This window comes from Chelonoidis abingdonii, chromosome 11 (assembly GCF_003597395.2).
Source record: "Chelonoidis abingdonii isolate Lonesome George chromosome 11, CheloAbing_2.0, whole genome shotgun sequence".
Classification (NCBI taxonomy): domain Eukaryota; kingdom Metazoa; phylum Chordata; order Testudines; family Testudinidae; genus Chelonoidis; species Chelonoidis abingdonii.
The window spans coordinates 18819781-18832965 of record NC_133779.1 but is presented as its reverse complement, the minus strand read 5'-3'; the positions used below and the strand labels follow the sequence as shown (position 1 = coordinate 18832965).

The 13185-nt window shown below is 56.9% G+C and overlaps 1 protein-coding gene across 1 annotated transcript in view; it reads right to left on the bottom strand.

Moving 5' to 3' along the window:
* Window positions 1-1670: 1670 nt before the first annotated feature.
* ALAS2 (5'-aminolevulinate synthase 2) overlaps window positions 1671-13185 on the bottom strand; it is a 36614-nt gene continuing 25099 nt past the window's right edge. Inside the window, 10 exon segments of the mRNA XM_075071292.1 lie at window positions 1671-1943; window positions 2475-2634; window positions 4121-4228; window positions 4230-4277; window positions 4279-4409; window positions 5039-5185; window positions 5188-5220; window positions 5983-6162; window positions 6371-6555; window positions 7161-7368. Of these exon segments, the coding sequence (XP_074927393.1) occupies window positions 1780-1943; window positions 2475-2634; window positions 4121-4228; window positions 4230-4277; window positions 4279-4409; window positions 5039-5185; window positions 5188-5220; window positions 5983-6162; window positions 6371-6555; window positions 7161-7368 (1364 nt within the window). The 3' untranslated portion in view covers window positions 1671-1779.

Here is a 13185-nt window from a genome sequence, read left to right as displayed (position 1 = left end):
TCCCGGCCTCCAGCAGCGTCTGCCCGGCCCGCCCCGGTTCAGCTCAGCTCCCCGGCCAGACCGACTCAGTGGGGGCGGTACCCGGACCCAGCTGTGAGGCTGGTCATGTGACCGAATCAGCTGATTTCCCCGCCCCCCGCCTTTGCCTGGTGAGAAACAGCGCCCCCCCCGTCCTGTCCGCCGGGGGGGGGAGGGGAGCTCTTCCAATGTCCAAGGCTGCAACTCCCCAACTGGTGTCCGGGAGCAGTGGGGGGCGCCCCCATAGATCGGGGGTGACCCCTTCCAGGCCCCCTCCATGACCACGACCCCTGGGGGCGGGGGGGGATGCCAGGCAGTGGCGCAGCAGGAACCACAGTTACCCCCCCCCGCAGGAAACACTCCAAACTTTTATTCAAAAAATGTGTGTAGCTACGAGGACAGCGCGGGGGGGCGGGGCAGCCATTCCTACCTTGGCCACCTGCGGGGTCATGAGTCTGTAGCCCCCACAGAGGGGGTTTAACAGCCCCCCCCCCGTGCGATGCCTGGTGGAAGGGGGGGCGCACGAGTTCCCCCCACATAAAGGACCCAGTGGGCTAAATACTCCGATGTCATTTAAACCCTGCCTGGTGCCCCCTCTCCCTGAGCAGGGAGCCCCCCACCCATTGTGGGGGGGGCAGAATCCCCGGGGGAAGGTAACGAACCCCACCTTGGTCTTTTGTTCTTTGCGTAAAAAATGTTACAAAGTTTTTTCCCACGGGGGGTGGATGGCAGGAACCCCCCCCCACCCTGAGAGCCCCCTTTGCTGGGGAGGAGATGGATCCTCTGATTTGGGGGAGTCAAGTGAGGTGCCGGTGAGGGGGTCACGACAACCCCCCCCTTTCCTCTATGACTCAACACTAAAAGGGGAAATCAGGAGGCAGGAGCTGGGGTGAGGGAAGCACCCCCAAATCTGTCCCCCCCATGGGACACCAGGGACGGGGAACAAAGGAACGTAATTCCAGCGACTGGAGCATGGAAACCCCCCAAACCCCCTCCCCTCTGGAAACAAAAGGCCACAGCACCTTGGGACCCCCCCAGTCCCGCTGCCAAGGGCCCCAGCTGCAGATGGGGGGTCGGGGGGGGCTGATACAGTGAGTTCCTGAAACCTTGGCGGCCGTGGTGGGGAGCTTGGGTCTGGAATAGGCGGGGGGGCAGGTTGGGAGGTCCAGCCCCTCTGGAGCAGGTGGGCTGCAGTGAGGGGGCAATATGGGCACACACACCCCCCCTCAGCACCCTTGGGCTGCCCCACAGCCAAGTGCAACCTTGATTATCTTCCCCACCACCACATGGGGCCCCTAGGGCCAGCCCCCACCCCCCGCCAACCAGGCAGGGAGCCCAGGGGCCCATATGGCAGGGGAAGACCTGGCCCAGGATTCAATGGGTTACAGCACAGAGAGGGTTGGGAGCCAAGACTCCTGGGTTGTCTCCCCAGCTCTGGGAGGGGAGCGGGGGCTGGTGGTTAGAGCAGGAGGGGCTGGGAACCAGGACTCCTGGGTTCTCTCCCTGGCTCTGGGAGAGGAGTGGGGGCTGGTGGTTAGAGCAGGGGGGGCTGGGAACCAGGACTCCTGGGTTCTCTCTCTGGCTCTGGGAGGGGAGCAGTGCGGGGATAGGTGCCCGGACCCCTGGGTTCCACGCAGTCAGGGACACAGACACAAGCTGAATGGGTTTTATTTAGAGCCCTTGTCAGGTCATGCTGGGGGATCCGCCCCATGCAGTGGGGGGGGGTCTGTCCCACGCCGGGGGGGTCCGTCCATCCCGGGCTCAGGCGCTGCTGGTGACGCACTGGGCCCCCAGGCTGCCGAAGGAATCTCGCTCCCACTCGCTCATGAGGGCGAAGTGCAGGGGCCGCTGGCAGAAGTGGCAGGCGGAGGATGCGGGGGGCTGCAGGGGGAGCCCCACGTCCTGCCAGCCCTGCACCAGGCGCTCTGGGGAAGGGAGATGGCGTGAGACCTCTGTGCCCCCCCCAGGTACCCTGCCAGCCCCTCACTGCACCAGCTATGAGTGTGTGTGTAGGACGGGGACTGGTGTGTAACCCCTGACCTCTATCCCCAGCCCCCCCCCACTGCCCCCCAAGTGCCCCCACCAGCCCACCTCGCTTCCCATTTACCCCCCCAGCTCCAGACGGCCGGGCCCTCCCCCCAGCCCTCCCGTTGCCCCAATCTCCAACCCCCTGGAATCTTCATCTTCACCGACTGCCCCCCCAGTGTTACATCTACCAGCCCTCACTGCACCAGCTTGTGAGTCGTGTTGTGTGGGAGGGGGACATAGCGTGTTAACCCCTGACCTCTGATCCCTAGCCCTCCCCACGCCCCAATCTCCCCCCGGGATCTTATATCCTCACCACCAGACTGCGCGCCCCCAAGTGCCCCCCACCCGGCCCCAACTTGCTCTCTGTTTACCCCCCCAGCTCCAGCATGGCCGGTCCCTCCCCTCCCCCCAGCCGCTGCCCTCCCCACGAAAAGTAGTCATCATGGGGGGGGTGTGGTGGGGGAGCCGGCGCAGGCGCCAGGCAGCTCCTGCCCCGGGGCACCGTGGGGTAGTTGATGGCTTGGGACGTAGATGTGTGTGCTGGGGACAGAGAAGGTCGCAGAGCCGGGGTTCAACGCTGTCTCCCACCTGCAGGGGGACATCAGAGAGAAAGTTTGGGCCAGGAGTCTGGGAAATCTCCCCTCCACACCACACACACCTCTCTGCATCCCCTTTCTGGTGTTCCTGGCTCCCAGCCCCCTACTCTACCCACCAGACCACTTCCTTCCAGAGCCAGGAAACCAGGAGTCCTGGCTCCAGCCCCCCCCTGCTCTAACCACAGACCCCCCTGCCCTCCAGAGCCAGGAGAGAACCCAGGAGTCCTGTCCCGCCTGTCATAAACACGTAGCAAGTGTTACATATTCTTTTACCTGTAAAAGGGTTAACAAGGGAACCAAACACCTGACCAGCAGGACCAATCAGGAAACTGGATTTTTCAAAGCTCAGGGGAGGGATGTGGGTCTGGTGTCTTTGTCTGGCTCTCGGCTATGAGGGGGGATCTTTTCTACTGTAAGCTTTCTTCATCTTCAGTTTCCCAGTTGTGAGTACAAAGTTTAGCACAACAATAGGCTTTTATATGTTTTGTTTTGTATTGACGTGTGTAGTTGCTGGGATGTTTAATTGTCTCTCTTTTGGAATAAGGCTGTTATATTCATATTTTTCTTTTTAAGCAATTGTTGACTCTGTATTAATTTGTACCTTGATACAGAAGAGAAGATATTTTTAGGTCTTTTTCTTTCTTTTATTATATAAAGCTTTCTTTTTAAAACCGTTTTGAGGTTTTTCTCTGGTTAAGGCTAAGGAAACGAAGGGGGGGAAATCTCTTTGTATTAGCTTGATAGGTTTGAATGGCATAGCCTCAGAAGGTAAATTGCCCTCTCTGTTTTGCATTCAAAGGTTTAAGTACCGATATCGCCCAGGATAACCCAGGGAGGGGGAGCTGGGATGAGATAAAGAGGAGACAAGGGAGGAGGCCGATTGTTTTTCCTTTGTGTTGAGACTCAGGATTTCTTAGTCTTGGGGTCCCCAGAGAAGGTTTGGGGAGACCAGAGGGGAGTCAGGCCTGGAAATTCCTGGCTAGTGGGCAGCGAGATCAGAGTTCCAAGCTGGTAAATTAAGCTTGGGGAGTTTCTACAGCACCAGATTTTTGGACGCTAAGGTCAGATTGGGAAGTATGCTTATGATACAGCCCCCATCTGCTCTAACCACAGGACCCCACTGCCCTCCAGAGCCAGGAGAGAACCCAGGAGTCCTGGCTCCCAGCCCCTGCTCTAACCACCAGACCCCAACTCCCTCCCAGGCAGGAAGGGAACCCAGGAGTCCTGGCTCCCAGCCCCCCTGCTCTAACCCACCCAGACCCCACTCCCCTCCCAGAGCAGGAGAGAACCAGGAGTCCTGGCTCCCAGCCCACTGCTTCTAACCCACAAGACCCCACTCCCTCCCAGAGCCAGGAGAGAACCAAGGGAGTTCACCTGGCTCCCAGCCCCCCTGTTAACCCAGCCCCCTTCCATCCAAGCCGGGGGGATAACTCAGGATGATCCTGAGTCCCAGTCCCCCTGCTCAAGCCCCACCTGACGGACCCAGGCGTCCGGCGACCGTACCGGATGGGATTGATTGTGGTGGGGCAGCTGACGGGGCAGCCCAGCATCCTATCAGCAGCTTGCCGCATGTGCTTGACGTACTGCGCTGGTGGGCCGGCGCAGCCTCCGGCCCTCAGGCCCAGACAGCACCCGGCAGTGAGGCCAGGGCGCCGGCCAGCACGGGGGGCAGCGAGGTGGTGACTGAAGTGAAGCCGGCGCCATAGGAGCGAACCGTTGATCCAGCGGCCGTCCGTGCTGCATGTACCCCCACGCAGCGAGGCTTCCCTGGGGAGAGCAGGGTGAGAAAGTGCCCCCTTGGTGCTGGGCCGGGCCTGGCAGGGGAGAGCCCCGCCCACGCACAGTGCACCTGCACCGGGCCGGGCCTGCTGGACACCCCTGCCCAGCACAAGACCCCTTGGCACCAGAGGCGGGCCTGGTGTGAGACCCCTGCCACAGCACAGCACCCCTTGGCACCGGGGGCCAGGGCTGTGGAAAGCCCCTACCCAACAGCTCACCGCCCCCTTGGCTGCGGGCCGGCTGCTGGGGGAGCCCCCAGCCCCACAGCACAGCGCCCTAGTGCCCAGCCCCACCCCATGCACAGCCAACCCCCTGTGCCGGGCCCAGGCCTATCGGGAGAGCCCCCTGCCCACAGCAACAGCGCCCCTAGTGCCCAGCGCCCACCTGCTGGGGACAGCCCCCTGCCCCACAGCACAGCGCCCTGGTGCCAGAAAGATTGCCCCCTGCCTGTGGCGAAACCCCTACTGTCCCCTTTGCTTGTTTGTCAGGAGACAGCAGCCTCTAGCCTCGCTCCCTGCCCCCTAGTGCCCCCAGTGCCTGCACTGACTGCCAGAGGGAAGCAGGCCCCCCCCCCTGCCCAGGCCCCTGCTCACCTCCTGCCCCCAGGCTTCCCCCGCCCAGGGTGCTTCCCTGACTCACCCAAGGTGCCGGGAAGACGATGTCGACCTTGCCCAGCACCCCGTCGCGCTCCGCGATGCCGGCCCACGGGCGGCGTAAGCCCCACGGCGCTGAACTCGTCCCAAAGGTGAGGGCGCCGTGCGCTGGGCCACGTCACACAGCTCCCTCCAGGGGGGCAGTCCTGCGGGGCAGAGAGGGAGCAGTGTGGGGGGGGTTCCTGGGACACAGGGCAAGGATTGGGGGGTCCTGGGGATGCAGGGGGTAGGGGGGGGCTGGGATGGGGGGGAGGCAGGAACTAGGGGGGAGGACGGAGGGCCTGGGATTGGTGGTGGTCCCTGGGACCCTGGGGGGGAGGGTCCCTGGGATGCAGGGGCGAGGAGGGCAGGCCCTTGGGGGCAGGGTGGGAGGGGCCTGGGGGATGAGGGGGCAGGGGGGTGGGACCTGAGGTGGAGGGACAGGGAGGGTTCCATGGGACCCCTCGGGTGGCAGGGCGAGGGGGGTCTCTGGGAGCAGGGGAGGCTGGGACCCTTGGGGGGCAGCGGTGGCGGGATCCTGGGACCCTGGAGGTGGGGCGCCCTGGGATGTGGGGGGAGGGTGGGATCCCTGGGAGGCAGTGGCGAGGGGGACCTTGGGATGTGGAGGGAGGGCAGGACCTAGGGGCGGGCAGGGATGGCCTAGGACCCGCGGAAAGGGCGGGGGTGGTTCTGGGGTGAGGGTGGGATGTGGAGGGGGCAGGGGGGTCCCTGGGGACCCTGGGGGGTGGGGGGGGGGCGGTCCCTGGATGCGGAGGAGGGGACTGGGGGCAGGGCTGAGGGGATCCCTGAGATGCAGGGGGAGGGCAGGACCCTGGAGGGCAGGGCGGGAGGACCCTGGGATGCAGCGAAGGGGGCTGGGGGGGAGGGCTGGGGGGTCCCTGGGCTGCGTGAGGGGGCGGGGACCCTACCATCCATGGAGTGCACAGTCTCGAAGGCCACAATCTTGGGGATGCCGGGGGGGCTGCGGCCCAGCAGCTGGGCCAGGTGCTGGGGGTCGTTGTGCCGGAAGACGTATTTGGGGACCCCGCTGTTGCGGATCCCCTGGATCATGGAGGCGTGATTCCCCGCGTCCGAGAAGATCTCACAGCCTGGGAGCGGGGCGGGGGGGGGTGTTAGTGCTGTGACCAGAACCCAGAAGTCCTGGTTCCCCCCCCTCCCCCGCTCTAACTCCCAGCCCCCACTCCCCTTCCAGAGCTGGGTAGAGAACCCAGGAGTCCTGGCTCCCAGCCCCCTGCTCTAACCACTAGGCTCCACTCCACTCTCAGAGCCAGGGAGAGAACCCAGGCGTCCGGGTACCTGGCATCATCCTGGCGAGGGTGAAGAGGGTGGAGTCATTGGCGACGTAGCAGGAGGAGAACAACAAGGCGGCGTCTTTGCGATGGAGCTGGGCCAGCTCCCGCTCCAGGTCCACGTGGTACTGGCTGGTGCCCGAGATGTTCCTGGTGCCCCCGGCCCCTAAGCCATGGTGCTGCAGGGCGTCCCTAGAGGAGAGAGAGGGGTCAGCGCACAGGGCTGGGCTAGCAGGGGCTGGGGGTCGGGAGTGAGGGATATTGGCAGAGCCAGGTGGGGAGCCCAGGGCTGGGGCGGGGGCAGGGGGCTGCATGTCAGGAGTGAGGGGCACTGGCAGGGCCTTGCGGGGGAGCCCAGGGCTGTGCTAGAAGGGGCTGTGGGTCGGGAGTGAGAGGCACGGGCAGAGCTGGGGGGAGCCCAGGGCTGGGCTAGCAGGGGCTGTGGGTCAGTTGTGAGGGGCACCGGCAGGGCTGGGGGGAGCCCAGGGCTGGGCTAGCAAGGGCTGCGGGTCAGTTGTGAGGGGCACCAGCAGGGCTGGGGGGAGCCCAGGGCTGGGTGAGCAGGGGCTCGGTGTTGGGAGTGAGGGGCACCAGCAGGGCTGTTGTGGGGAGCCCAGGGCCGGGCTGGCAGGGGCTGTGGGTCAGGAGTGAGGGGCACCGGCAGGGCTGGGGGGAGCCCAGGGCTAGGCTAGCAGGGGCTCCGTGTCGGGAGTGAGGGGCACCAGCAGGGCTGTTGTGGGGAGCCCAGGGCCGGGCTGGCAGGGGCTGCGGGTCAGGAGTGAGGGGCACCCTCTCACATGGCAGCCTGCAGCACCCGTGGGTGGCGGCTCATGGCCAGGTAGTCATTGCTGCACCAGACCGAGACCTCGGGGCCCGCGGCCTCCCGAGCGAAGGGGAAGGCGTCTGCCCGGCGTGTCACCGTCTTGAAGACGCGATAGGTGTGATCCCGGCGCTTGGCCTCCAGCCGCCCCTCCAGGAAGGAATCGTAGGAGAAAGCTCCGGATCCTGGGGGGGGCACAGACAGGGTTGGAGACAGACCCCCAGACACAACAGTTCCCCCCTTGCTTCCACCCCAGACACAGGGGTTCCCCTCTGGTTCCCCTCTCGCTTCCCCCCAGACACAGGGGTTCCCTCCCTCGCTTCCCCCCCAGACACAGGGGTTCCCCTCTCGCTTCCCCCCCAGACACAGGGGTTCCCTTCCTCTCTTCTCCCGCAGACACAGTGGTTTCCCCCTCGCTTCCCCCTAGACGCAGCGGTTCCTCACCTCCAGAGCAGTGAGGTGAGAGGGGGGCGCAGAGCAGTGGAGTGAGGGGGGGCCCGCAGAGCAGGGAGGGTGCATAGCAGTGGCGTGAGGGGGGGCGCAGAGCAGGGGGGCACAGAGCAAGGGTGGCAGTTGCACAGAGCAGTGGGGTGGGGGCCTGGCACAGAGCAGGGGGGTGCATGGCAGTGGGGTGGGGGAGCACAGAGCAGTGGGGCGGGGGGGCCCTGAATCAGGCTCCCACTCCCACAGGACCCTGGCGTCTGGCGACCATGCCGGGTAATTCAGAAGCTCTATTCAATTGGGGAATGGTGCATACGAGCGGCCAGGGAAACGGAATCAGGGCTGGAGGAGCCACCGCGGAGAGACTGAAGTTCAGCTCGGAAAGAGCCGCAGAGGCAGGAGGTGAACACGGGCTCTGAACTCGGGACTTGCGTGCAGGAGAGAGGGAAACAGGGGGCGTCATTCACCCCTTCCCGTAACACAAGGTCAGGAGTCCCCCACGAAATCAAGAGGAGCAGGTTTTCCGCAGACACAAGGCCAGAGGTCTTCACGCGGCGCCGGCGACCTGGACTCCCTGCTGCAGGATGTTGTGAAGGCCAGAACTATAAGTGGGTTGAGAGCAGTTCCTGGAGGCGAGACCAGCAATGGCTGGTAGCCAGGATGGGCCAGAAGCAACCCCATGCTCCAGTGTCCTAAACCTTTACTGGGTCGCAGTCAAGCTGGTTGGTTTCCGAAGGGATCCACTCCAGGATTATTTAGCAGGGGGGATGTTTTCTGCCTGCACGTATGGGGGGGGGGGATGTCACTTCGGCCTGGTGAGTGTTATGGACAATGAGGGGGATTTGACGGCTGCTTTCAATCACTGAAGGGGGTTTCAGAGAGGATGGAGGTCGGCTGTTTCAGTGGTGGCAGATGACAGAAACATAGGAGCGATGCGCTCAAGTTGCAGTGGGGAGTTAGGTTGGATATCAGGAAACACTGTTTCCCTAGGAGGGTGTAGAACTGATGAATGAATTGTTTTTAACTGTTATTTATTCACGTAACTTCATAAGCAATTTTAGGAATGAAACAGGTTCATTCATGGAACCGGTTCCCCCAAGACCTGGCTAATTGACAATGAGTATGCTGGTTCAGAGCCTGAGCTGTTCAGTCAGCTGCCCTTGAACATTTCTACTAGCGTCCAAGTCTGCTTAAATCACTGGACTTGCATGCTTCACTATTGTAACTTCTGTTCACCAGTCCCTACGTGCCTACATTGTAACTTTCTGTTCTTCTGTTCACCATTTCACTACACGTGTCTACATTGTAACTTCTGTCTCTGATCACAATTCACTACACGTGCCTACATTGTAACTTCTGTTCACCATTCACTACGTGTCTACATTGTAACTTCTGTTCCCATTCATTACACGTGCCTACATTGTAACTTCTGTTCACTGTTCACATTCACTACATGTGCCTACATGTACCTTCTGTTCACTGTTCACCATTCGCTACACGTGCCTACATGGTAACTTCTGTTCACCATTCACTACACATGTCTACACTGTAACTTCTGTTCACCACTCACCATTCGCTACACGTGCCTACATTGTAACTTCGTTCACTGCTCACCATTCACTACACATGTCTACATTGTACTTCTGTTCACCATTCACTACACGTGTTGATTGTAACTTCTGTTCCCATTCACTACACGTGCTTACCATGTAACTTCTGTTCACTTGCTCACCCATTACTACACGTGCCTACATTGTACCTTCTGTTCTCTGTTCACCATTCACTACACGTGCTACATTTTACTTTCTGTTCACTGTTCACCATTCACTACACGTGTTCTACATTGTAACTTCTGTTCAACATTTGCATACATGTGCATACATATGTACCTTCTGTTCACTGTTCACCATTTCACTACACGTTGCCTACATTGTAACTTCTGTTCACTGCTCACCATTCGCTAAGTGCCTACATATGTAACTTCTGTTCACTGTTCACCATTCGCTACACGTGCCTACATTGTAATTCGTTCACCATTCACTACGTGCCTACATTGTAACTTCTGTTCACTGTTCACCATTCGCTACACATGCCTACATTGTAACTTCCATTCACCATTCACTACACGTGCCTACATTGTAACTTCTGTTCACTGTTTCACCATTCACTACAGTGCCCTACTGTCATAAGTTAGATTAGGTAAGGGTTAATTTTCTTTTAGCTGAGAAGGGTGAACAAAGGGAACAAACACCTGACCAGAGGACCAATAGAGAACTGGATTTTTTTAAAAGTCAGGGGCGGGAATTGGGGACTCTGAGTCTTTTGTTTCTCCCGCTGTGGTGAGAGCATCTTTCCTTCTATCTCCAAGCTTCTTCTACTCTTCTTTCCAAGTGTAAGTTACAAGGAAAGCAATAGGTTGTTATTTGTAAGTTGTATTTTAACATGTGTGTAATTGCTGGACTGGTTTAAATTGGCTATTTTTTTGAATCAGACTGTGTATTCCTAATTCTTATAAGCAGAGCCTGTATATGACATCTTAATGCAGTGGGTTATTAATTTTTCTGTATTTTCTTTCTTTTATATAAAGTTTCTTTTTAAACCTGGTTGAGGTTTTGTTTTTTCTGGTTAGGCTTACAGGGAAGGGGGGAGTTGGAAAATCTCTTTCATGTTAAGCTTTACTAGTTTGAATACATCGCCTTAGGAGAGGTTTGCTTTGGCCTCTTTTGTATTTTATCAAGGAGTTAAGTACTGCATTCGCCCAGGTCTCCCCAGGAGGGAAGTGGGACTCAGATACGAGGAGACAAGGTGGGAGGAACTTGTTTTCCCGTTTGAGATAGTGGACCCGGGTTCATGGATTTGGGGGGTCCCCCAGGGACGATTGAGGGGGCTTCAGTGTACCAGGGCACTGAATCCTGGTTGTGGCAGCGAGATACAGAGCAAGCTGGTATAAGCTTGGGGGGAGTTTCATGTTCAAGCCCCCAATTTGGATGCTAAGTCCAGATTTGGACAGAGGCTTTACCACACCTTACCATTGTAACTTCTGTTCACATTCACTACATGTGCCTACATGTAACTTCTGTTCCACTGTATCACCATTCGCTACACGTGCCTACATTGTAACTTCCGTTTCACTGCTCACATTCACTACACCTGCTACCTGTACTTCTGTTCACTGCTCACCATTCATACACGTGTCTACATTGTAACATTGTTCACCATTCAACTACACGTGAGTCGACATTGTAACTTCTGTTCACCATTCCACTACACTTGCCTTACATGTAACTTCCATTTCACTGCTTCACCATTCGCTTAACGTGGCCTAACTACACCTTCCGTTCACTGCTCACCATTCACTCACGTGTCTACATTGTAACTTCTGTTCACCATCACATAACATGTCACATTCTGTAACTTTGTTCACCATTCAATCGAACGTGGCTACAACTGTAACTTCTGTCACTGTTCACCAATTCACTACACATGCCTACATTTAACTGTCTGTTCATGTTCACATTCATTACACGTGCCTACGTTGTACTTCTGTTCACTGTTCACCCTAGTCACTACACGTGCCTATATTATAACTTCTTTAACTGTTTCCCATTCACTACACGTGACCTACATTCTAATTCTGTTCATGTCACCATTATTTACCGTGCCTACATTGTACTTCTGTTCACTGTTTCATAATTTCATTACATGATGCCTACGTCTGTAACTTCTGTTCACTGTTCACCATTCACTACCACGTGCCTAGTTATAATTCTGTCTCACTGTTCACCATTCACTTACACAGTGCCTACAATTGTACTTCTGTTCACTGTTCAACCATTCACTACACGTGTCTACATTGTATTCTAGTTTCACCATTCACTACCGTGCTACATTGTATTCTGTTCACTGTCACAATTTCATGTACACGTGCTAATTTACACTTCGTGTTCACTGTTCATCAATTCAGTACACATGTCTAATTGTATTCTGTTCACTGTCTACCCATTCACTACACGTGCCTTACATTGTAACTTTGTTCACTTTGTTCACCATTACTAACGTGTCACACTGTAACCTTCTTCTTTCCATTCACTACACGCTGCCTACATTGTAACTTCTGTTTCACTGCCTCACATTCCACTACACAGCCTACATTGTAATTCTGTTCACTGTTCACCATTCAGGTAACATGTCTACATTGAAACTTCTGCTCACTGTTCACCATTCGCCCATTGTACCTACATTCGTAACTTCTGTTTCACTGTTCACCATTCGCTACAACGTGCCTACATTTAAACTCTGTTCAACTTGTCACCATTCATAACCTGCTACATTGTAACTCTGTCTTCATGTTTGCCATATTGGAATCAAACCCATTTTAAAATACTCACTCCCATTTCGTAAAAGCTTCCTCCAACCCCTCTTTTTGCAACCCTGCTGCACTCTCATTAGTTTACTTAGATGTCTGACTGAATGCAACTTCCAGCCCCGCCTGTCTGATGAAACAGAGTTCAAACCCACAGCAGAGCTGCAGACAAGGGCCCTAGACAAGAGAAGCAGCCACGTAACGGGACTCAACAGGAAGGAGAGTCTACAACTCCAAGGGAAGATCGAAGTCAGGCCCACGGTGCTACCTTGACAGAAGTGATCAACCCCAAACCCAGAGGCAGTAGACACAACAAGACCTATGACTCTGGATTCTAGGACTACAGCCCACACAAAGGAATGGCGTGAGCATGGGCAGACTTTGGGAGTTACATTCTGCTGCAACATGTAAGCAGAGACCCAGCTCGTCCTTGCGCCCCGGCTTTCCTGGCCAGTTACGCCACAAGCTTACGAACCAAGCTGCAAATCAGCACGAACTCAAGCTTGTGTCCAGGATATGCGCGCTGCAGAATCATTGATGGGGTGGGGGGATGGGGTAGGTATAGGTATAGTGTGGTGTGTGTGTGTGTGTGTGTGTGTGTGTGTGTGTGTTAGAATTAGGTATTGTGTGGTGGTGTGTTTGTGTAGTATAAGGTATAGTGTGTTAGTGGTGTGTGTAGGAATGATGCTAAGGTTATAGGTTTAGGTTGTGTGTGTGTCGTGGTGTGTGTGTAGGTATTAGGTTAGTGTGTGTTGTGGGTGGGTGGCGGTGTAGGGTGTGGGTATGTATGTATATGTGTGTGTGTGTGTGTGTGTGTTGTGGGTGTGTATTAGGTATAGTGTGTGTGTGTGTGTGTGTGTGGGTATTAGGTATTAACGTGTAGTGTGTGTGGGTATTAGGTATAGTGTGTGTGTTGTGTGTGGTGTGTATGGTATTAGGTTATTGTGTGTGTTGTGTGGTGTGTGTGTGTGTGTGGTATAGTATGGGTGTGTGGTGTGTGTGTGTGGTGTGTGTGTTATGGTATACGTGTGTGTGGGGGGGGTATTAGGTATAGGTGTGTGTGTGTGGTGTGGGGTCTGTGTGGTATGTGCGTGTGCGGTGCGTGTGCGGTGTGTGTGGATATTAGTCACCCGGATTTATGGCTAACCTCCATGAATAGTTAAGGCCTCTATATCTTTCCTTTTTTTCCTTTTTCCCC